At 40.4% G+C, this 25,416-nt stretch overlaps 1 protein-coding gene across 1 annotated transcript; it reads left to right on the top strand.

Annotated features, from left to right (window-relative positions):
- The first annotated feature begins 1,934 nt into the window (after positions 1-1,934).
- Positions 1,935-24,082, top strand: IL17RA (interleukin 17 receptor A). Its single transcript, XM_087722892.1, has 12 exons — positions 1,935-2,140; positions 8,992-9,016; positions 10,041-10,187; positions 11,173-11,300; positions 12,288-12,414; positions 14,662-14,709; positions 14,786-14,946; positions 16,919-16,996; positions 18,762-18,870; positions 19,356-19,457; positions 20,336-20,377; positions 20,894-24,082. The coding sequence occupies exons 1-12, from the start codon at positions 2,030-2,032 to the stop codon at positions 22,330-22,332; spliced, it is 2,517 nt and encodes an 838-aa protein (XP_087579018.1). The 5' UTR covers positions 1,935-2,029; the 3' UTR covers positions 22,333-24,082.
- Positions 24,083-25,416: the final 1,334 nt, after the last annotated feature.

The raw sequence follows: 25,416 nt of genomic DNA, 5'->3' as shown, positions 1-25,416 counted from the left end.
GATTGTATTTTTATATCAGGAGGAAAAAATATTTTCCATTGTCTTTCTACCATGCATAATTTTATATATTTCTATTGTGCCTTGTCTTAATAGTATTTTTCTTACTTAAAAACTCCTGTTACAAATACATAAAACTGTAAAAGTCACTAGCGCTGTATAGACAACTAGCTGATTATAAAAGCTCTGGAAAGATACCATTTTTATGTTTGTTCTGAATAATTTACCTAATACCTGAAGTGGCACATAACCATCATAACTGATACTGGAGATAATACATAATCATGAATGCTGAATGCTTAGAAACCAAAAACTATAGCCTCCTTGAAATGCAAATGCAGCTCATGAAAGATTATGCCTGTTAAAATATCTTACCATACTGATCTTTTACAGAAAAAGGCAAAACTGGAAGAGGGCATTGAAGGAAAACAGGCTGAAATAAAGAGAAAAAACATTGTTCCCCAGAGCCTCACAACTGGAATTTCCGAAAGAAAGATAAAGCCTAATCAAATAAAGGAGAGAATGTCTGCTTCAAGGGTGGGGAAGGGACTTTTTCTTTAGAAAAGGGTATATATTCTAGTCAGAATTTGCTTCAGACTGTTTTTCTTTTTACACCCATGTGTGTGTTAAGGCACACCTGCTGTTGTTGTTAATTCTCTGTACACAAAACAGCACCGTGAAAGGACACTTCTGCTGCGTACTTTCAAGCCCATTATTCAGGCTGATTAGAAAGATGTTTTTGGTAACTTATGTAATAAATCTCATTGTCCCCTCTCATAGGACAAAGCATTAACTTGTAGCGGACTAACCTTACATTAAGGACAGTCCAAAATGCATTTTCTTTAGTACTTCTGAGGGCTTTCTTCTATATAGCTTCTTCTTAAAAGTTTACTTCTTTCTGAGGACATTGGGTTTATTTCAGTCATTTTCGATTTTCACTCTCTCTATCTTTTTTAGCTTTGGAACTCCAGAAGTACCTGTACACGAGTCAAAAAGAGGAGTGTGAAAATATTTACAGATCCCATACATCCTGGACATAAATTGTTTCAACTCCTACCCTCAAAACGATGCTATAAAGCACTGCACACCAAGACAACTAGACACATTTTTTTCTCCTAATACCATCACTCTGCTAAACAAATAATTCCCTCACCACTGTCAAACCATTCACCAAGGCTGCATTACTATTACTATTGGTCTTCTCATCATTTCTATCACCCATCTCCTCCCACTTATGACTGCAAGATTGTAACTTTGTTGCTTGTATCCTTACGATTTATACTGATATTGTTTGCTGATTGCTTATTTGTACCCTATGACTAGCATTAAGTGTTGTACGTTATGATTCTTGACGAAAGTATCTTGTCTTTTTATGTACACTGAGAGCATCTGCACCAAAGACAAATTCTTTGTGTGTCCAATCACACTTGGTCAATAAAGAATTCTATTCTATTCTCTGTCAGGTATCAGGGATAGCAAGAGGACCCCAAAGGATGGAGACGGTGGGATTTGGGCGGGAAGGCTTAAGATTCCCCGGCCTGAAGCTTCCACAGCAAACCTATCAATATCAAAGCAGCAACCCACACAAACCAATATTGGCAATAAGGTCTCTTGTCAACGCCCGCCCCCCCCCCCGGTAATACGCGCTCGCATCGACAAGTTAACCGATACCCGCAAACTCGAGCTAACTAACGGCCGCCGCTCGCAGTCAGCCACGCCCCCGTTTCCTCAGCTTGTCTCCTCACCGCCGGTCCAGATAAGGGGGAGGCCCGCCCGCCTTTTTCTGACAGCCCCGCCCACACACCTCCTCGCCTCAAGGTAACGCGCGTCCGCCGCGCCCCCTTCACCGAGAAGCCCCTCCTTCTCTGGGGGACCACGCCCCTCCCGCCTATGCCCCGCCTCAGGTGAGCTTCCCCAGACTCCTCCCTCCCGACTGTCCCGTTTCGAGTTGGGTCCCGGAAGCCGGAGGCGGGCGGAGCCAAGTCAATGAGGCCGGTGGTCCCGCTTCGGGAGCAGGGCGACGGCGGCGAGGATGAGGGGAGACGTTTCGTGGTGCTTCGTGCTCGTGGCGGGGCTACTCCCGGGGCTTTCAGGACTGAGGCTTCTGCTCAGCGTCCCGCCGCTTTTCAACTGTTCCCAACCGGTATGTCGGGCCCGGGCGGGCGCACAGCGTGGGAAGTGCGCGTGGGAAGCGGGGCGGAGGGGACGCGCTTCTTTCCTCCCAAGCGAAACTCGCTGTGTTCGGGAGACACGAGTGTCTTAAGCAGCCTTTCTCACCTGTCAAGATGCGGGGAATGTTAACTGGCTCTCAAGTAAAACACTCCGAAAGTTTGTACTAATGCTTAGCTTGAAACTGCTTCCTTTGCAGTTTAAACCCATTAGTTTATGTTGGTCTATGAGCATAATAAACATTTAATTTGGTAATCTATTACCGTGGTTCTATTCTGGAGCAATAAAGAAATCTATTCCCTCCCCTATAATCCCTTAAATATTTGAAGATTGCTATCTGGTGACTAGTCAAATAATGAACAGATCCTTTTATTGTTCCTATTTGTGCAGTTTTCAGATGCTCATCCTTAGGTGCAGTCCTTTCAACTTGCTTCAATTATTACTTGTTTTTTTAAACTATAGTATCCAGAACTGGTGTCTGGTATTTCCAATGGGGTCTGATCAGGGAACAATTACTTGTCATTACCTGGACTTTGTTTTGCTGTTAATTGCATCCCAGGATAGTATTTGCCTTTTTAGCAACTGTATAATGGAACAGCATATTGTGTATTTCCTAGGTAAAGAGATGTTCACCATATTTTTTGTGAAAAAAAATATTTTGACTGAAAATGGATTTTTTTCTACATTTTATATTGATTTTTTATTACATAGTAACTTCTAATACAAAAATACAAGCAATAACTTTTTAAAAAATTAATATAAATAAGTATCCAGCATACATTCAATACACATGGGCACTTGTATGTCTGTGTTCAGCAAATGCAGATAAAATTAATCAGCAGTTAGATAAAAAACAGCTTATGTAAAAGTCATCAGAAACAAACCATGTATATATTTGTTTAATTTTGATTGGGGATCATCATACAGGTAGTCTTCAATTTATTAGCACAACTTAACCCAATTTCTATTGCTAAATGATACATTCGTTAAGTGAGTTTTGCCCCATTTTACGACCTTTCTTGCCACAGTTGTTGAATCACTGCACTGTTAAATTAGTAACATGGTTGTTAAGTGAACCTGCCTTCCCCATTGATTTTGCTTGTCAAAAGGTCACAAAGGGTGATCACATGACCCCCGGACACTGCAACCATCATAAATATGAATCAGTTGCCAAGTGGCTGAATTTTGATCACATGACCATGGGGATGCTGTAATGGTCATAAGCGTGAAAAATGGTTATTAGTCACTTTTTTCAGTGGTGTTGTAACTTCGAACGATTGAAGTTGTAAGCCGAGGACTATCTGTATAGTGTCAGCCCTTGGGCTGCCATTCCCGAGTCGCGCGGATCCAGCGATGCTGGGACATTCGACCACAGGGTTACCAACCATCTGGCTCGTTCTGATCCCTGCCATTCAGCGTGCTTCTCTAGTCCATCCCTGTTTCTTCTTCAGGACCATGTCCTGAGCAGGATAAACGCTAATGATATAGCCTAAATGTACTTCAGATATTCTATTCAGTTTATTGCTTTTCATAGTCCTCATGTTTTCACTGAATTATTTTTTTCTTTAAAAGATTTATATGGCCACCCATCTTGTAGCACACAATTCTGGATGGCTATCAACAGTGATAAAGATATTAGAACTACAGTACAAATATTAGAACTACAGTAATTCACAAACAAAAGAAAGGGGAAAAAATTAAATATTCCCATTCATCTCTTCAATCCTTGGGCTCCAACTTTAGTGCCTGAGGAGAAAGCCAACTCTTCACTAATTCCCAGAAGGCATTACTGATAAGATCATATTTTTATAGCATTCTTGGAATGATATTTTGAATGTTAAAAATGTAATGATATTACCAAATAAAGCATTTGTATATTTATGTTTGCTTTTGTTTATTTTTTTATTTTTTTTTAAATCTGCACCCATCCATGTATACAAAACATTGCCATCAATTATTACTTAATTCCTGAATGGGTGTCAGCAATTACCTTTTTTTTAATTAAGTCTGTTTTCCAAAGTTCTCAGTCTAAAAGGATTTTTTTTTAAAAAGCAAAGAGGTGTTATGAGGCAGAGGAGAGAGACCTTGGAAGAAGGAAAGATGGCTCTACTAAGCCAATTTTTTTCTTTTAACTAACAGGTCTGAGTAGCAAAAAATGGATAATCATTTGTTGGTGGCAAAATTAAATGTTTGTGCTATGAGAAATCTAGCCCCAACCCTAGACTTAGGAATAGGAAGGAAACAAATAAAAAGTTACATAGATAATCCTCATCTTATAACCACAACTGGGATCAGAAGTTCTGTCACCCAAGCAGTGCAGTTATTGAGTCGTCACATGACCACACACGCTTTTACGTCCTTTTTCACTGCGGTCATTAAGTGAATCCAGTTTTCCCCAAGATTTTTGACCTTGCTTGTTGGAAGCCAGCTGAGAAGGTCACAAATTGTGATTGTGTGACCTCAAGATATTGCAACCGTTGTAAATACATGCTGGTTGCCAAGTGCCCAAATTGCAATCATGTAACCACAATAGTTGTAAGTGCAAGGAACAGTTGTAAATAATTTTTTTCAGGGTTGTCATAATTTTGGTCGTAAGTTGAGGGCTACCTGTACTTAGAATATTGAGAGTGCAATGCACACCTGAAAAAGTAAGTCGTCTAAAACGAGACAAGACTACTGGTAATTCATTCAAGCAGTTAAAGTTGTTCCACAAAACAACAGTCAACACATCTGTTAATAATTGTACAATAGTAGGAAACCAAAATTATTAACTTCCGGATGCAGACATAGTACATTTCTTAACCAATGATGATAGTGCAGTTTGTCCGTGTTTTTCTTGCATGACCATCTATGTTGAATGTGCATGGTGAGAAGGGAACAATTGTGTCAAGAGAAAATGTATATAGAAAGTAGAGATAGTGATTGTGTGATTATTACCTTAATGTTTTTTTCATACCCTCAATAAATGGAGTGATCCAGTTAGAGTAATATTGCTTAATGTCATGTTTCTCCAATTACTTCATGACATATGCATTTATACTCAGTTTCATTGAATTTAATGTATATAATAAATTTAAATATGTTTAAATAAAAAATAAAGAATTTGATTTAATATTTTAGTAAATATGCCTTCAGTATTTACATGAGTTCACATTATGAATTCAGGATTGCAAAAATTCATCTGTAAGATTGTAAGTTACTTCCTCCAACCTTATGTTTACTCATGTAAGTGGCCTATAAGTAGCACCTAGTAACTAAAATAAGCTTCAGAGTATCATAACCAGTGAATTATTGGAAAAATAAAAACAATTATTTTAATAATGAAGAATGCTTTTTGTAATTTTGAGGATGAAAATGGCTAAATTAAATTATTCCTATATTATATTAAAATACAGACTGAATTAACTGATTCAGTACAGACTGAATTGACTCTTTAGAAGAGCAAATGAAATCTACAGATAGACCATAGCTTAATGGGACTGGAATTTTCATCTTATAAAATCAGACCTGATTTTATGGCAATTTTTACAAGAGTCATTAAGTGGCTTCCAAGATTGTTAAGCAAAGCAGAGGTTGTTAAATAAATTACACAATTTTTAAGTGAATCCAGCTTTTCCAATGGGTTTTTTTTTCGCCAGAAAATTGCAAAAATAGTTGCAGATCATGATCACAGAATGCTACAACCTTTCATAAATGCAAGATGGTTGCCAACTGCCCAAAGTGCAATCACATGGCCATAAAAGTGGCTGAAAGTCACTTTTTAATGAAGCTTCATACTCATTAAACAAAGTGTCATAACTTGAGGACTACCTTTTTAAAATTGATAGTAATTTTAATTTATTTTTAAGATTTTAACATTCCTTAAAATCTTCCAGAATTCAAATCTAGTCAATAAACTTTTTTAAATAATAGCTTGATCTGCAAATTTCTAAAAAAAAAAAAAAAAAAGCTATAAAAAGGTGGGGATTTTTTCTTAAAGGACCCCCGCTAGAAAAACGTCTTAGATTTCTTTAGGTAATTTTTAAAGATTTGAGAAACTTCAGGAAAATTTAAAGTTTTCTTATATGACTCAATCTAATGCAGTACAATACATTTTGTATTATTTGAATAAGTCATAGTCTACCTGAACAAGTTTTATTTGATCTTTTTAAAATCCAATTCATCTTTGCATATTTAACAAGATCATTTATAGCAGATAAGTGCTATGGGAATACCGTAGTTCTCTGTCTTCTTGTGCTGCTGATAATGGTGGTAAAAGGAATTGAGGGATCCCAGAATAAACCACCACTCCAAGAAATGCCCCCTCCCAAAGTAACATATTTAACTGCCCTGCAAGCACGTGACTTCTCCATATGTGTTTGCATTTCTTAATAAGGATCTTAATACTGAACCAAAAGATTGCATGCCTGAGTCTGTATTATTATATTTATTGTCAAAGGTGTTCTCTACAAACATAAAAATCAAACTCTGCAAAATAAATTGCAGGCAATATAATTTGCACAAACACCTAACTATATTGCTTTGCATTCCTTTTACTGCCTTTTAGAGCTATAGGAAGGCTGAGAACCACTGGACGGCAACAAAGAGATTCAAACTACAGTAGACTACACCTCCATTTAATGGTCAGGGGTAGTTTTTTAGCTTTGAAAGAATAGCCCAAATATTTGATTTTAAATTCTATAGTTGATTCTAACTTTGAACAGTTTATATACTAGTGTGAGAATTCTAGGAGGAATCTAGCACAAGCATAAATCACTGGGAACTTCAGAATATAGATAGAAGCATATAAGAACCCCTACGTGCTCAGTGTATATAAACACTAACTTCTGTTCTTCTATTGTTTATCTGCCAAGCCTGTCCTAAAACAGGTTGTGAAGAACATGCATTGACACTTTTCTCAACCACATATAGAAACTTATACAATTCTTTTTCCTTTCTTCCTTCCCTTTCTCTCACCCTCCCTCCCTCCCTTCCATTATATCTAGCTATCCCTCCCTCCTTCTTTCTTTCTTCTTACTCTGGCTGAAATCACACAGCAATGATATGACTGATTAAGGCCAGATATGCCTAACCACAGTTTTGAAAAGATGGGGCAACATACAGGAAGTATGTGCCAATACAGTAACAGTAATAGGACCTCTTTTACAGTATAAGCTGCGCAAAATCACTACTCATAGTAACTGTATGTTTATTTTGAACATCACCATAGTAGAAGCAGTGACAGAACGATGTTGGAGACATTATGGGGTCCATTTAGGTTGACCCTTCATGTATCTGTGAAGGATTCTTAGAGTCTAGATTTTTTTTCATGAGATGACATTTGGGAAATTTTGGCAAGCATGTAAACATTATCCACATATACTAGGATCAAAATAGTATCTTACTGATGTATTAAAATATGGTGTCCTGGAACTGGTTTTTTTTTTTTTCATTGTTAGAGGACTGTTCTGACCCCCCACCTTGCCCGTTCAAAAACAAAAGCCAAACAGAACTTCAAAGGAATATTTTTATCAGTCCCGGCTCTTGCTGGTTGCGAGCCCAAAGTAAACACAGATAAATGCTCTGGCAAAAGTCCTCACTCATAAACTAATACAAAACAGGATTATATAAATCAAGTCACTTATCCAAGTGCTTTTTCTCGATGGTTGCACACAAATGGAGAGCTTGACTAGAACCGGAACGGAATGGAACGTTGACTTCTGCAACCAGGGCGTGACACCATCAGTCTTTTATCCGCAGGAGGAGATCCTAATGAGCCACAACTGCTCGTTATCATCCTCAATTGCTCCTTACGTCGGTCAGCCCTTCTCCTGCATGCATCCTGAAATAACGCACAGGAGGTTTCTGTTTCAGCCTCTCTCACTGATCCCAGGCTCAGTCATTACCTGGGGACCAACTAGTCTCTCTGAGCCCTGCTCAGTCAGAACCCTGTCCAGGGCCCTCCGCCTCCTCCAAGCCTGACTCACAGGGCTCCTCGCTGTCAGAGTCTGATAGCAGCTCCAAAGGTTCCTGCCGAGTCACAACAGAGGGCTATGCACAGATTGACTAAATAGTCATTTCAGCCACTCTCAATATTTCCTAAGGATAGAAAAGCTAAAGATTTGAGTATTTTGCATAAAATTACCCTAGGCATTTGGGCAACCATAATGGGGGGGGGGGGGAATCTATAGTATCAAAATGGTGATTGCAACTAAGCAATCAAAAGCCTATCCCTTTTAAAAGTACCTAGGTTTCTTGTGTTTGTCATTCTTTGTTCCTACAATAAGACATTCTGACTACTTTTCTGCTACTTATTTGAACCCTTAGAATTTAAAAGGGGAAGATGCCACCTAATCTGTTTGGGGAAAAAAACAACCTTTTGATATACAGTTGAATCATACAGAAATAGAATTAACAGGAAAATAAATGTCAACCATTTTTATCTTTTTGATCTATGTTAACTATTCTGCCTATTTTTATAGGATTATTTGCATATAAACAAGATAATACTCTCCTTGTATATAATGATTCAGCAACATAGCTTGTTACGTTTCTTTATCGTATTAAATTAGAATACACTTATCATCACATGTATGACAAAGAAAAAATATATACATTTTAAATATGTTAAAGGTGAAAATTCATTTAATAAATACCCAGTTTAGTAGACTAATAAATAAATGTCTGTTAAGCTTAGCATCTGTTAAATGGGGGGGGGGTGAGTTGAAAATATGCGTGAGAAAAACTACTGATAAAAGTTAATACTATTTTGAGGTGAAGCAACATTCATGATCTGTATTATTCTTAAGACTTTTTTTAGTAACATGTTTGTGTTCTCTCCTGTAGGGTTTACGCTGTCTTGCACGAAACAGTAGGTGCCCTTTTTTTGTTTTGCCCTTAATTAATTTTGCTTATTTTAGAACTGTAATACTAACTCTGTTCTGTGCAACATTTTATAATCGATTGATATTTCAGTAGGAGGAATGTTAGTGTGAGGTAGCTATTTCTCATGTTTGGTTCAAATGAGTTCAGGAGCTATATAATTTGCATATGAAAATACACATATACATTCACATCCCCAACTCTTAATATCACCACAAGCATTTGTTGTATATGCCTCTATAAATATATTAAATAAAAACAGGAATATCTCACATCTGTGTCTTCCTACTTAATGTTAACCATTCACTAGGCATTCTGTTTATTTACATGTATGCTTTATTTTTCTCGTACATTACTTTTACTGCATGGAGCCAACTCCATATTCACATAAAATATTCCATAACTTAATCCTATTCTGTTTATCATATGCTTTCTCTAAATCAAGAAATACACAATAAGCTTGTTTTTCCAAAAATTAACCCAAAGTGCATCTTTTCGTCTGGAATGAAATGTAACAATACTCTCTAAATTATCCATATCTATACCCTACTATGGAATTATTACTCTAAATAGCTTGTGTCCAGCTACATCTCTTAACATACATCTCATCATACATATTTTTTTATCTAGGCTTTCTCAATCTTCCAGAGTTATCAGAACTGGCTAGAAATTCTAGGAAATGCACATCTAGAGATAATTTAAGGAAATCTAGTGGTAGGTTAGAAGTTTAGTCAATATTAGAAGACACATTTTTCTAAGAAACATAGAAGCTAATGTGAAGTATTGACTATTCAACGTGGACATTAATAATGTGTGAGCTCATTTTGGTTCACCCTTTAACTCTATTTTTCTTAGCTTTTCTAAAGAGTGTTGTAATGCAGCAGGTAGTTTTTGATAGGTTGCGCTGCACTGGAAGTTTGAGAGGAGGCAACACAGCTAGAATGTTATAGTCCAAAGGAAAATCAGTTGTTATTTCAAAAGTGGGACTGAGTTCATTTCCATCAAACTTGTAGGTAACTGTGTGGATGAGAACTGGCTCCTTCCTTGGAAATGGACTCCTTCAGCCCCAAGTTCTGTTGACATATTTATTGATACATTTTTTGCTGAAGATGGGAAATTGGTCCCTGTGCTGAAGATAGAGTGGAAAGTGGCTACTGATGGTAAGTGAGGAAGAAATCAATATAGAACTGCACTATTTACAGCAGGTAAGAAGTGTAGCATTAGACAGTTGTCTAATTAGACAAGTTATAGTAGCCAAAACTATCTCCATCATGTTTTAGAGGCGGGTTTGGGAGTTTAGTAATAATAAGAACTGGTAATGTTTTTTAAAAATTATTCAATAGTTACAGGAAAATAACCCTGATTTTAAGATATAAAACAGATAAAAAAATTAATCTGCCTGTAGCGTGTGTCCCCAAAAATAAGCCCTAGCCTGATTTTGGGGGGGCTAGGCCTAATATAAGCCCTGCCCCCAAAATAAGCCTGGGGGGATGGATGTGGCCAGCTCAAGAGGCGCAGGCAGAAGCAGAGGAACTGGGGGGTGGGAGGCGGGAGGCAGGTGATCCCAACACCCCGCATGGGCGCCTGCCCCAGCATGGCCGAGGACAAGCCAAAAGACAGTATTTTGGTCCCAAAAGAAATATAAGACCTGGTCTTATTTTCAGGGAAACATGGTATTACTGTTTGTGGTGAATCCATGGTACCTTCCAATTTTAAAGGTAAATTATTGGGGAGGGGTTGATTTTCCTTTCAGATAACAACAGTACAGAATAAAAATGTAAACAATTTAGTATAATTTGGGGATGAATATTAAAATGCCAGTATAACATGTCAATATGTATTGTGTTCTTTTCATAGAATAAAATACAAATGTTTCAACAAGTCTTTGTTTTCTTTATACTGACTGTTATCACTGGTCTTTCTAACCCAGGATTCTCCATTTCCTAGACTAAACATTATAACTTAATTTTGCACAATTGGGGAGTTGGGGAAGAGGAATACTTTTTTAAAAGTTGGCCCTGACCTCCTGCACGTGACTTCTAAATTATGAATCTTGTTATGGTTTAGCTTCCAGCATCATCAGAGGATACAAAGAGAGATCTCTTTAGCAATGTTTTTATGTCTCTCCTTTTCTTCCAACAATAGCAAGCATCATATATCTCAAAGGAGCGGAATTGTCTGTACTACAATTAAGCAATAACCGCCAGATTTGCGCTCAATTTGACTTTCAAAATAACTTGACGTTTCAAGTCCGTCCAGACAATGGAGGCCGGGTAAGCGATCGTGAAAGTTTTACAAATTTATACTTTGCCTTCTTAGAATCCAATAGAATCGTAATGGAGTTGGGCAGGCTGGCACATTTAGTAAACTAACTAACAGTATATTGGCTAAAGAAAGTCTGACATTTGCTAGCCAAAGAATAACCTGGTGCTTAAGAAAAACTTTGTAATTAAGAACATGGTCCGTTACATACAGCAAGCATAGATGATTTGGTATGGCCTCTACTGTGTGTGAAATGCTAGTGTTGGAATAACTATATGATTTATGCTGTAGTGCAGAAAAAAAAAATGACCTATTCCAGGAGAAGGGACAAGAAAAGGCCAGGCTATAAGCAAGGAAACAGTTGCTTCCATTTCTGCTCTATGTAAAAACACCAACTATGTTGCATTCCCCAAGTTAGGGAGGTATTAGAACACGGTGCTGTAACTTTTCTTTTAACAGCATTGACTGAATATTTCTGGATGTCCTGGAATAAAAGGTCACCACATTCATGGGAAGCAAATATAATTGATCATCCCAGAATGCTTTTCTCTCCCCTGGCTCCTGTTGTCAGCCTATAAATCTTTTAATCCCTTGTTTAACACCACAGTTTTGTCACTGTCTATTGTGTTTTATCAGAAATATGGGAGAGAGGGGGGGTCCGAATTTACTTCCTAGACCAGGTGTCCCCAACTCCAGGGTCGCAGCCCACTCCTGGGGCGTAGCCCATTTGCAACCAGGCTGTGCAAGTGGGCAGGTGAGTGTGTATGGGCACGCAGCTCCACTTGCCTGAGTGGCAGGCGTTCGCACTCAAAGCTCCATTAGCGCAAGCGGGATCATTCAAAGCCAGATAACTAGATCTGAACAAAATGAATTGCTCTGCCTAAGTGATCGTATAGATCTTAGAAAAGAAAAGAGAATTTCATACAAGGTCGGTGTTATAAGCCACTGCATTGACTCACTGCACATTTCAAGAAACATTTCTCCTTATATTGTTTCAGTGGAATTTCTCTTTCGATCGTTTTGAGGTACAGCCAGGCCAAAAGTACCAAGTAACTGTCTATCATTTGCCCAAATTAAGTACTCCGGGGGACTACAACAGGATTTCAAATCCATTCACAGTACCAAGTAAGGGACACATTTATGATATATTTATTTACATATTTTTTTTTACTGACAATCCACTCCTAGATCAGCATTTTCCAACTTTAGCTACTTTAAAATGTATGGACATAAATTCCCAACTTGATGGGCATGACTCTCAATATCTGTCTGAGGATGAAAGCACGAGATAGCTTGATTCTACCTGAAGGTGGCAGTCATGCAAATATCTGGTTTTTAAGCCATTTTGGGTTTTATATATCAAAGCAGCACTCTGTAAAGTACCAGGAAGCTTAACAGAAATTAATGTGTGCCTACAGAGCCAGTGTTATATGGCCAACATGCTAAGAAAATAGCCCTATACAGTAGAACCAGAGGTGGTATTCAGCAGGTTCTGATCAGTTCTGAGAACTGGTAGGGGGAATTTTGAGTAGTTCGGAGAATCGGTAAATACTGCCTCTGACTGGCCCCGCCCCTGCCTCCCGAGTCCCAGCTGATCAGGAGGAAACTGAGATTTTACAGTATCCTTCCCCTGCCATGCCCACCAAGCCACACCCACCAAACCATGCCACATCCACAGAACCGCTAATAAAAAAATGTGAATCCCACTACTGGGTAGAACCTCTGGTCACAATCATAATTCGTTCCATAACTTTGGTTGCAACCCGATTTGGTAGTGACCCGAACCTAACCAAAATTTACCCAAAAAAAAAATGGTATGGAAGGGGAAATCGGCTGCAGCCATGTTTGATCGCCCCCTGAGTATGTGTTCGTGACCAGATTCAAAAATTTTGTGAATTTTTTGGTCGGAACCCTATTTGGTTATGGTCAGAAGCGTTGGTGCCCAATGTTCTACTGTAATTTGTAATTTGTAAGTTTATTTATAGGCCGCTCTTTTCCCTGAGGGGACTCAGGGCGGCTTACAACTTGTGGGGAAGGGAATACAGACAGTGACATATAAAAACAATACATAATTAAAAATAGAAACAACATTCATCATTCGGGTGGGGACGAATTACAATCTTTAACCCCAGGCCTGACGGGATAGCCAGATCTTGAGGGCTGTGCGGAAGGTCTGGAGGGTAGTGAGGGTACGAATCTCCACGGGGAGATCGTTCCAAAGGGTCGGAGCTACTACTGAAAAGGCTCTCCTCCGCGTGGTTGCCAGTCGACACTGACTGGCGGATGGAACTCGGAGGAGGCCTAATCTGTGTGATCTGATAGGTCGCGAGGAGGTAATTGGCTGTATACTGCAGTACATTGCAGTTCTTGATCTGGGAGGTGGTAACCATTACAGGGGCTTCATGTCTATACAGTTAATGACCAGTTCAGTTCAGCAACTGTTCAAAGTTACACCAGCATTGACATAATGGTCCTTACATCCAGATCACCAAGTTACAGCCATTAACAGCATTCCTGTGGTCACATGATTAAAATTTAGGTGGTTGGCACCTATCTGCTTTTGGGAGGGGGGGGGCGTAATATAGGCTATCTGAGGCAGAATTTAAAAAATGGAATTGAAAGAGATGTAAATGAAGAATCCTTAGTTGCACCAATTGACACTAGAATATCCTGCACTTTCAGGATATGAAGAAGAATTTACTGATAAGCAAAGCCTACCTAGTGTGAAAGATGCACATTTGAAGTTGCAATTTGTAGTGCTTAAAGGAAATACAGTGAGGAAAAGGCCGCTGCTCAAAAAATAAAAGTAGGGGAGTGGAAAAAGAACTAGTTCTAAGCAAAGTGGAACCACATAAAAGAAACCTGCCATTTCTTTTAGAACACCTCCATGTTTAAAGTGGTTTAAAGCCACCTTAAAGTTTTTAGAGTGGTTTAAAGCCACTCAACTGAGAAGCCTATGAAAGGATGGAGTAGAGGCAAGAGTGGTATTGTCACCACTGCCATTTTGTCTCTGCATATCTGTAACTGGGATCCGGGGTGCCAAGCAGGGATAAAAAAAGCCCCCAGGTCTATGCCACCCTATTTAGGCACGTTTTGAGACCGGGCACATGTGCAGAAGGCGCATGCGCAAACAAAGCACATGCAAGGAAGGTGCGCACAAACCCCCTTTGTGCGTATGTGCAAAGTGGGCGGGTGCATGCAGGGCAAACCAGTGATAGCGAAATGTGCAACCCACCGCTGATTGGCTTCCGTACATTTGAGCATAGTTCTTTTCAAACTGCTTGCAAATTGAAGTCGTCAGTTTAGCCAGTATTGTCTTTCAGAACACAGATGCAATCTTTCTGATTTTATTTTATTTTTTTGCCATTGCAGATTGCACACATCCTATCATGAGAACAACCGAACCGTGTCTGCGAATAGGTATGCTTTTTTCAGGTGTTTGGGTGCATCCGTGAGCAGTGCCATTTGATGCCATTGATGAGTTTTCTGCATTTAGGGAGTTTGTGGGAACCCAGAATTAATGGAACAAGTCTAGATGATCATTCTGTGTTGGTGAGCTTTGACCCCGCAGAGATACCAGCCACCTATATTATCCATGTAATCAGTGTTCAGGAAGATGGAAAGGAGTGCAAGAAGGCCACGGAAAGCATTTCAAAGGTAATCAGTTTTGTTCCACTCTGTTTTCTCCTCCAGGCATTTAATTTTTAGGTTAGCAATTCCTCATTATCATTACTTAACAATCCATCAGAACTCTTGTCTTCCCAGTAACAAAAGCCCAACAGTTAGCATGTTTGGAATTTGAGCCTTTTTAAAACACATGGTTTACTACAAAATGTGAATTCTTCATAAATAGCAAATTAGGAGAGTTAGACACCTGTTTATTTCCAGGATTGAGACAGTTTTTGCATTTTGAATTTTCTTTTAAGGAAATTTTTGTTTTTTAATGTGGTTTGAAAGGTGTGCCAGGCAAAAATCTGCTTTCTCAATATATATACCTTTAAACAAGAACTGCTTCCAAGCAAACAAGGAAATGTATGTTGCTGTTTATTGGAAAAGAAGAAACCATTTAAGAATAATTGAATAGAAGAAGCTGCAATGTCTTGCTTTTTCTTCCCAGTCCTGTGAAAGAAGCAGCAGAACTGTAGTCAAGTCGCTGCATGCTTGTATGTGATCAGCCACTCCAGATTTATGCTATGCCATTTGATTTCCAAGGTGGCGCAGTGGTTAAATGCAGCACTGCAGGCTACTGCTAGATCAGCAGTTCAGCGGTTCAAATCTCACCGGCTCAGGGTTGACTCAGCCTTCCATCCTTCCGAGGTGGGTAAAATGAGGACCCAGATTGTTGGGGGCAATATGCTGACTCTCTGTAAACCGCTTAGAGAGGCCTGAAAGGCCTATGAAGCGGTATATAAGTCTACTGCTATTGCTATTGCTATTGCTATTTCATGTTGGCACAGCTATTGAAAAATGCACCAGTGCATCACAACTACAACAGCTGCCCCTCACATCCACGCGGGAGCTGTCCTGAATCCATTCACTGCTTTATGATAACCCGCAATTGGCCCCTTGATTTCTATTTCTGAGCCCATTTAGTTACCTGTTCTGACCCCCCCCCCTCCATATGCTGAGACACTCCAAGAAAAGATTACTGCTAGACAATTTATTCATAGTAAATTAACACACTGACAAGACTTGGGCAGCAATCCTGACTTCCAAGATAAGAAATACACCCGAGAGCTTCTCCGGCGTTGGTATATCAGTTGAATCCTGCAAACAGCCTCCTCCCAAAATCTCTCCTTATATACTCTCTTGGGAGGAGCCTAATTACAACCACCTGGGTCCAATTATCTTCTGTATCTGCGTAGTTGCTCTCGCCGTTTATCTGCCCGCCTTTGCCTGGCATCTGGGACCAACTCCCTTAGCTCCTCCCCACTGTTCCATGGCCTGACGTCATGGGCACACTCCCTTTGGCTTTCACCGCTGCTCCATGCCTCACGCACCTCCTGGTAGCCAACCAGCCTCTCTGGTCCCTTCTCGGAATCGGAACCCTGTCCAGAGTCCTCCACATCTTCCAGAGCTGACTCATAGGGCCCCTCGCTATCGGACGTGACCCATCAAAACCGCGCTCGACTAAGCCGCACCCGATTAAACCGTATCGCTGACGTCATCAACAAGGCGACAACAGCCAGCACGGAGAAAGAAGGGCGCTTTAAATAGCGCTTTGAAAGCAAGCCAATTCAACTTAAGGTAAGGGTTAGCTTTAGGGTTAGCTTTAGGATTAGGTTTAGGGTTAGGTTAAGGGTTAGGTTTAGGGTTAGGTTAAGGGTTAGGTTAAGGGTTAGGTTTAGGATTAGGTTTAGGGGGGTTAGGTTTAGGGGTTAATTTTAGGTTTAGCGTTTACAGCGTGCTGTCTCCGCGCTGTTGTCGCCCTGTTGATGACGTCAGCTACGCGGTTTCGTCGAGCGTGGTTTAGTCGAACGCGGTTTTGTGGTGGAACCCTATCGGAGTCTGTTTGCAGCTCCAACGACTCCTGCTGGGCCACAAGAGTTACCCCAAAGGTACAATATATTTAGATTGATCCCACTGTGCTTGTTGGTCCTGTCTCAGTTGTGCCTCTTGATTTCTGCAGGAGGGTCTGCAGCAACGCCTTAATGTAACAGTCAAGCTGGAAAGGAACCTGAAGATTTGTTGCAAATACAAAGTGCAGGTAGGTTTCTTCCATGTTAATAGTCACATTCGGTTACAGGTGATTTTCAAATATTTATTTAGTGACCATTCGAAGTTGAAAGAAGTCTTAATGACCATTTTCCACATTGACGACCATTGTAGCATCTGCATGGTCACATGATTACAATTTGGGTACTTGGCAACTGGCATGTGTTTATGATGGTTGCCCTGTCCGGGGGCCATGTGTTCCATCATTTGTAATCTTCCCAGCCGGCTTCCAACAAGCAAAGTCAATAAGGAAAAGCCAGATTTGCTTAATGACTGCATGATTCACGTAACAACTATGGCAAGATCGCAAAATGGGGCCAAACTCACTTAACAACCATGTTGTTTAACAACAGAAATTTTAGGCTCAATTGTGTTCATAAGTCAAGGACTACCTTGGCAGTGGGGGGGAGAAAACTAGAAATAAGGATGTTCTCCAGAGGTCAAGCTCAGCTCCTGGTAACCAAATCGACACATCCATTGAAACAACAGTTAAAAAAAAAAAACAGATTTGCTTTCTTCTGTGATTTTTTTTTTGAGTACCCAATTTTATCTCCAGTATTGGGATTTCCTAATAACCTCCCATCCAAATAGTAATCAAAACTGCAGAATAAACAATTACTGCCAACCTGCCTTCCATTGTACACTGCCTGAGTCAAAAAAGGGCCATGAAAATATCTACAGACCCCTCGCATCCTGGACATAAATTGTTTCAACTCCTACCTTCAAAATGATGCTATAGAGCACTGCACACCAAGACAACTTGACACAAGAACAGTTTTTTCCCGAACGCCATCACTCTGCTAAACAAATAATTCCCTCACCACTGTCAAACCATTCACTAAGGCTTCATCACTATTACTATTAATCTTCTCATTGTTCCTATCACCCATCTCCTCCGACTTATGATTGCAGGACTGTAACTTTGCTCCTTGTATCCTTATGATTTATATTGATATTGATTGTTTCCTGACTGCTTATTTGTACCCTATGATTATCATTAAGTGCTGTACCTTATGATTCTTGACGAATGTATCTTGTCTTTTTATGTACACTGAGAGTACATAAAAAAAAGTTTATTTAGATTGTTATGCAATATATTAATATACTATATTAATAGAATATTATAGTATATAATAATACAGTGCATTATACTGCATAGTGATACAATTACATTATATTAATATATCATTGTACATTGTATTGTCTAATAATGTATAATATATTACATTTTATTTACATAATGTAGCTGTCAGGCCTGGAAGCCAACTTTTGCATTGGGCCTTAAGGCCTGCGACATTTATTGCTGTGGGAAACTGGGAAGGAGGATTATATGGAGTGGGGTAGATATAATGAAATTAACATTCCTTTGCCAGAGAGTCGAGGGCATCTTGCCCTGCACCTGGAGTGGCACGACTGGAAGGCATCTCCAGTTTTGGAACAGTGCCTGATTGGACCATATAATGGACATGTGGGTGCTGGGCAGGGACTTGAACTTTCAGTTGGGTGGGGAAAACCTGGAAGCTTTCAGATTCAGGTTTTCCCAGATGTGCCAATATAACATCTCTAATAAAATGGAACTTTGAGGACACTCAAGCCTCGGAGTCTTCTTTCATTGGGGGTGTTACTTGGAACCCTGACAGTAGCCAAGAGAAAATAGTCCTACATAAGCTTTTTTTTAAAAAAACTTTTTAAATCAAGTGGCTGATTGTGCACAGAACTAGTTGCTATAATTATCCTCTCTTTTCTTTTTTCACCAGATCCAACCATTCTTTCCTGCCTGTGGTACAGACTGTATGAGGCAACTATTTTTAATCCCGTGTTCTTCTGATGATGCCTTAATTCTTCCTGATCAATCCGGAGTGAATGGTGCATATATATACTCTTAAAGTGCTCTGATGTAGTTAGAAAAGAGTCAATTTTTGTAGAGATTAGGAGCTTAAGAACTGGAGATTCTGTTGTTGCTTTTCTACCACAAAATGTCGACTTGGGGTTGAGTGCCCAGAGCAGAATCAAGAAAAAAAATATTTTTGCATAAACTTGTCCTACTTTAGCCCTGTCAAAAGGAACTTTCTTTTGAAAGTTAATGTTTTGGTGGATACAGTAACAGATTGTGTGATGCCTGACCACACTTACGTACATGTGCCTTCTGTTATACCACACTGAGAATGCACTAAACTGAAGATAGGAGTTTGAAATATTAAATATCACAATAGCTTCTGTGCAGAACCAATAAAATAAATTGTTCTACTATTTCCTGGTCAATTATTGTTAAAAATGTCAAGGCATTCTTCATAGTAATATTTGGTTTGATGATTCTCCCTCTCATTTTTATTACGATTATTATTTTTCAGATACATTTTCAGTGGGGCTACCTTGGATCCACACTATCATCTGCATTTTGTTAATTGGTTCAGCTATTGGTTCCGCAATCTGCATTACTCGAAGACAAAAAGGTGGGTTCTACAAATGGGGGGGGGGTGTTTTGTCTTCAGAATAACTTTCTTGGAATGGTGTAGGGTTGGACCAAATTTGTGCAATGGGGCAGCAGACATTAATTTTCTCACCCTGGAAGCTTCCCCCCAAAAATCCTCAATGTTTGATAGATAAGGTGAATCTTGTAGAGCAGTGTTTCTCAACCTTGGCAACTTGAAGATGTCTGGACTTCAACTCCCAGAATTCCCCAGCCAGCGAATGCTGGCTGGGGAATTCTGGGAGTTGGAGTCCAGACATCTTCAAGTTGCCAAGGTTGAGAAACACTGTTGTAGAGCACTGCAGGCTGGGAAGAGGCTAACCTCTGAAAAAATCAGGTCAGAGTTTTAATTTTCCGCTTAATTTTCAGGTATACCCTTCTTTGCCTCCCCATCTGTTAACCCATACTATTCCACAGGGGAGGAACAGGATAGACGCTGGGAAAACTGCCAAGGAAGAAGAGGAAAGAGGAAATTAGCAGCTCTGTTACACTAGCAGCTCCGTTACACCTGTGTTAACTTAAATTCAAGCTCAATTTCAGCTCTTTTGGGGAAGTTTTAGATAGCCTACTGATAAAAAGTTATTCAGTTTTAATGTTTTATTCTACCCATTGTTAATTATAGCCAATCATCTTAATTTCATGGTCAATCTGACACCATTTTTTCAGCATTTCATTTATGTTCCCCCGGTTGTGTCAAGGAAAACTTAAATTCTTATTCAAGAATTTCTGCTTTTCTTTGCTTGCACTTGAGTGTCAGATGAAGGTCATTGAATTGTTATCCCTTCTTTTTCAAAAGTATCTGAACTTTTATGATCAGAGTTACATTCCTTAACGTTTTCTGTGTTCTTCTTTCCCTCCTAGAATTAAATTCTGCAGCAAAAAACGGTGATTATGAACTCCAGGGTAAGCAAACTTTTACTTTTTATGACTCAGCATTGATTTATAAGCTATGTACAAGGATTAGATTCAGAGGTGACAGTATTGACTTTGTATTTTCTTAAAAGTTCTGTGTGTGCTTTCAGTTACATGAACACAAACGCAGACAAAGCCAATTCTTACAAAGTTAACTGTTCATCTGTTTCTGTAGTTGAATATCGGCTGGGCAATGTTGACATTAATGTCAATGACTACTACTTTCTGACACAGCTTGTTTTTCAGGAGAAATAAATTTCTACATCAAGGATTGCAATTTTCTGAAATAAAATATCTTCCATCTACATCACTGGTATTGGAGATAAAGTTTAGTTGGCTAAACTGAAGCTAATAATCTTGAACATTGTTTTAATATTAAGTGCAGTAATGTACACATGAAACAATCCTATTTCTTGTACTCTTTGTTTTTCCATGTATAGGGAGGTGGGGGAGCAGTAACCATAATATTACCCCTTTTTATATATTTTAACTTTTTTGACTTTCCAGATGTCACCCCTATGTTGCAACCTCCTCCACCCCTCAAGCCACGTACAGTTTGGATTGTGTATTCTGCTGATCACAAGCTCTATGTAGACATTGTGTTGAAGTTTGCTCAGTTCATGATCACCGTGTGTGGTACGGAGGTCATCCTAGACCTGCTAGATGAACACCAGATCTCCGAGATGGGAGCCGTGTGCTGGCTTACTCGGCAGAAACAGAAAATGGAAGCGCTTTCTTCAAAGATCATCGTCTTGTGTTCCCGGGGTACTCGAGCCAAGTGGCAGGCTATGCTTGGGCACAGGGAACCCAATGTACACCTGAAGCAAGATAATATGCTGCCAACAGGGGATCTGTTCACTCCAGCACTGAATCTGATTTTACCAGACTTCAAGCAGCCATCTTGCTTTGGACTGTATTTAATCTGCTATTTTGAGGGCATAAGCCATGAGAGTGACATTCCAGACCCATTCCACGTCACCTCCAAATATCAGCTGATGGATAAGTTTGAGGAAATTTACTTCCTAATCCAGGATCTTGAAAAATTTGAGCCGGGGCGAATGCATCAGATTCCGGCCATCTCACCTGAAAAATACACTGAAAGCCCCTGTGGCAAACAGCTGAAGGAGGCCTTGCAGAAATTCCAGACATGGCAGGATGAGCATCCAGATTGGTTCAAAAGCGAATGTCTCTGCGATGAGGATGAAGATGATCTACAACCTCTGATTGAGGAACTCCCTGAAGAATTAATATTCCCCGGAAAAGGGATTCTTAAGAAGCAACTGCTTCCAAAGGAACCTGACCCCAATAGCTGTTGCTTAATCAATCCTCTGGTTAATGAAGATGACTTGGGAGCATATAAACTGACACCTCAGCATCTGTCACGAGAAGATCTATCATTCCAGACTCTGGTCACTCCTGCTGAGACACCTTCTGTTCAGGTGGTCATGCCAGCTGCCCTCGCAGAAGAAAATGAGATACTCAGTCATAAAGTGTTGACCAATGAGGATTGGCTAGAAAGTGTGCCTTTGATAGAAGGTAGCGTCCCAAGAAGAAATAATGTCATTCTTCAAGAGGATTTATCCTCAGATCCCCAGGCCTTGCCAGATGAGGTGAGGCAACAACTGGAGGGATTGATGTATTCCCTCTATCAACAAAGTGTCATCCCCTCTGATATGCCCCTTTGCCAAGAAGATGTTCATGAGCAGCAACAGCAGTTGCTTGATGAGGCTTCCAAAGTTCAGAGACAGTCAGTACAGTCAGACCAGGGTTATATCTCCAGATGTTCTTCTTTGCCTTCTGATAGCCCCGTTGAACCGGAGGAAGAAGAGAACCAAGAACAGGAAGGATCTTGGTCTGCTGGGCATCTCACTGCAGATGTCTTAAGTAGTCTCAAAAGTCTTCAGCAGCAGTTGCTTTTCCAGGATATCCAGAAAAACTCTAGCTAAGGTCCCTTGGGAGAAGGAAGGGAGAATTGCTTCTCTTTTTCAAACAGCGAGACAACCCATGACTGATGAGGTCATTCTTTTTTCAGTATGTAATATAGACCCGCATTGTTTCCCCTCCCCTTGTGACCTTTGAGAGCCCTGGTGAAGCACCTCCCTCCTCTTCCTCAGCTGATTCACGAACTGCCTGTAACTTTACTAGAGGGAAGGAGAACAAAGAGAGGAAGGGGGCTCAACTATCCCTGGCACTTGCCCTTTTTGTTTCCAAATATAATACAGGCTTGCACCTTTCCCTTCCGTTCACAATCCTCAGAAGAACCCCTCCTCCTGCCCTCAGCTGGCATGTGGAACTGCCAGCCACTTTGTTGTGAAGAGGGAGAACTATGGGAGCCATGGACTACAAGGAAAACTGCATCCTCTTCCTCATTCTGGCATGTCCCTAAAGGATCCCTCTCCAGAGAGGAAGAAGGCTCATCTCAACGAACCCTATCTCTCACCAGCAGGCATCCAAGTTACTCCCTCATTCTTCCCTTACTAGCCACTACCATTAAGAGTTTTAAAATGTTGACCATGATTTCAAAGCTGCCAGTGGTCACTTGTCTGTCTGGTCTTGCTACCAGCCAATTGGGCATAGGGGCTAGAGGAAGACTGGAAATAGGGTAGGTATGTGCCCCTCCCATCTTTCCTTCTGCTATGCAACCTATAGTTTCCTGGAAAGTATAGTCAGGGAAGTATGGCATTAAAACATTGTCAAATTTCAATCCTACGGGAGTCATGGCTCCCAGATTTTGGATGCACTCTGTAAATTGGTCCATTTAAAGTACGTTGATTCAACAATTGTTGCTCTATGATGCACCATTTTACCCAATTGAAAGCTGCCAATTATCAAACAGACGCAAGAGTTTTAGTAATACTGTATATAAGTTTAATGGCTGTTTGTTGGATTGTGCAACGTTCAACCTAAGCTAAATAGCAGTGTGCTATGATGATACAAACTGCCTCTTAAGAATACAGGCATAGCCAAAGAAGATCAGGAGAATTCGCCAAATATTCTGAAAGCTGCTCTGAAAGTAAGAAGTATTAAAACGGGGGAAAAAACTGTAGGTGACATGAAAAAAATGTCTAGTCCAGCACCATTTTCTCCACTGTGGCTGATAGCAGAATATCTGTGAATTTAGCAGTTGTAAGGCAAATCAGCAAGAATTGCCAGTCTCTTTTTATACAAGTATTCACTTTTGTAACTATGGTCACAATTTGTAGCAATGAATTTTGTCAGCCAGTTTTGCCTTATACAGAGAAGTGTTTTCTGTCACCTCTGTTATTTAATTTTATAGTATTATCTGCATTTCTCTTTATTACCAGCAAGGAAGAAAAGCTCTACTTACCTTATGGCCTTGCCCCCTTCTCTCTTTTGTACCCGATGTCACTTTGCTTTTTTTCCTGAACTATAGTATCCGAGAACACTTTGTCAGAATTGGTAACTGATCAGTTGGACAGCTTATTTATGCAATTTCCTATGCTAGGATGCCTATGTTGAGCTAATATGGCTAGAGTTGTTAACTGAATTCAAGTCTATTCAACTATAGACTGATATCGGTTGCTTGATTTTCAGGTCTTTTTATAAAATAACTTCCCCCTTTTATGAACTGTCCCTATTTCATAGGCAGAGTAGGCCAGTGAGTCACGTTGTCCAGCCTTAAAATTTTTTCTTAGTCTTTTCTAAGACTAAGGGGCGGGGGGGAGAGAGAGAGCACTGGGATATGTGGCCAGGGTAGGCGTGGCCAGCTTGACATTTCTCGAGGCTTTGCTACATCCGCAACGGCCGCATACAGTCTCCCCAAGCTCTGTTTTCGTTGGCAGAGGCACAGTGGGCCAAGCCTTCACTGTTTCCAGGGTGAGCCCTGGGCCAAATCTAAGCACCCCATGGGCCGGATCCGGTCCGTGGGCCTTGAGTTTGACACCCCTAATGTAGATAGTATATAGTTTTACATTTCTACAGTCTTCCTGGTGCTCCCAAGTGATGCTGTGGCTGCCTGGAGACCTTAGGGACCTGGATGGAGGACAACAGGCTTCACTGAACCTTGTCAAGATAGAGTGGCTGCGAGGGAAGGCGACCTCAGGATCTAGTTATCTATCATTTTTAGTTCTGTATATGGTTATACTACTCCAGACAGATCTGGTGCGCAACCTGGGAGTTTCTCCTGGAATCGCAACCCTGTGCTCAAACAGCAGGTGACAGACGTTGTCTAGGAGAGCCTCTACACAACTCTTGAGTTGTGCAGCAGTTGCCCCTTGATCTGGATCATGAGGCCACAGTCAGTCACACCCTAGTTATCTCTCAGTTGGATTACTGCAATGCTCTGTACATGGGGCTACCTTTGAGGAGTATTTAGAAGCTACAGTTGATGCAGAAGACAGCGACACGCACAGTTCTGAGGGCCTGTAGGGTGGCATGTGTAACACTGCTGTAGCACAAGCTGCATTCGTTACCAGTTTGCTTCCAGGTCCAATCCATGGTGTTGGTTGTTAGCAAAGCCCTATATGGCCTGGATCCAGGGTATCTGAGGAGCTGTCTCAGCTCAGCGTGACTAATCCACCGCACTTGGGCCAGCGGAAGAGGCCTACTACAGACTCAGTGTGCTAAGGAATTTAAGCAGGTGAGGTAAAGAAGAGCTTTTTTCCACCATGAGCTCAACCCTGTGGAATACGGGTCGTCCCCAACTTACAACAATTTGTTTAGTGACCGTTCAAAGTTACAACAGCACTGAAAAAAAGTGACATGACCCTTTTTCACAGTTACCATCTTTGCAACATCTCCATGATCATGTGATCAGAATTCAGACTTGGCATCTGGTTCCTATTTACGACCGTTGGTCATGCGTTCAAGGTCATGCGATCCCCTTTTGCGACTCTCCGACAAGCAAAATCAATGGGAAGCCAGATTCCCTTTACCAGGTTACTAAGTAATCAGCTGCAGTGATTCACTTAACAACCATGGCAAGACAGGTGGTAAAATGGGGCAACACTCACTTAACATAAATTTTGGGCTCAGTTGTGGTTCTAAGTGGGGGAGTCCCTGTACTCTAC

Source organism: Thamnophis sirtalis, unplaced genomic scaffold (assembly GCF_051295495.1).
Source record: "Thamnophis sirtalis isolate CommonGarterSnake01/CBP01778 unplaced genomic scaffold, rThaSir2_p1.2 scaffold_9, whole genome shotgun sequence".
NCBI classification, from domain to species: Eukaryota; Metazoa; Chordata; class Lepidosauria; order Squamata; family Natricidae; genus Thamnophis; species Thamnophis sirtalis.
This window is presented reverse-complemented; position numbering and strand designations above follow the sequence as displayed.

Coding starts and splice junctions, on each gene's coding strand:
- IL17RA (XM_087722892.1), top strand. CDS start 2,030: ATGAGGGGAGACGTTTCGTGGTGCTTCGTGCTCGTGGCGGGGCTACTC. Junction 11,301..12,287: donor GTCCAGACAATGGAGGCCGG/GTAAGCGATCGT, acceptor ATATTGTTTCAG/TGGAATTTCTCTTTCGATCG. Junction 19,458..20,335: donor CATTACTCGAAGACAAAAAG/GTGGGTTCTACA, acceptor TTTCCCTCCTAG/AATTAAATTCTGCAGCAAAA.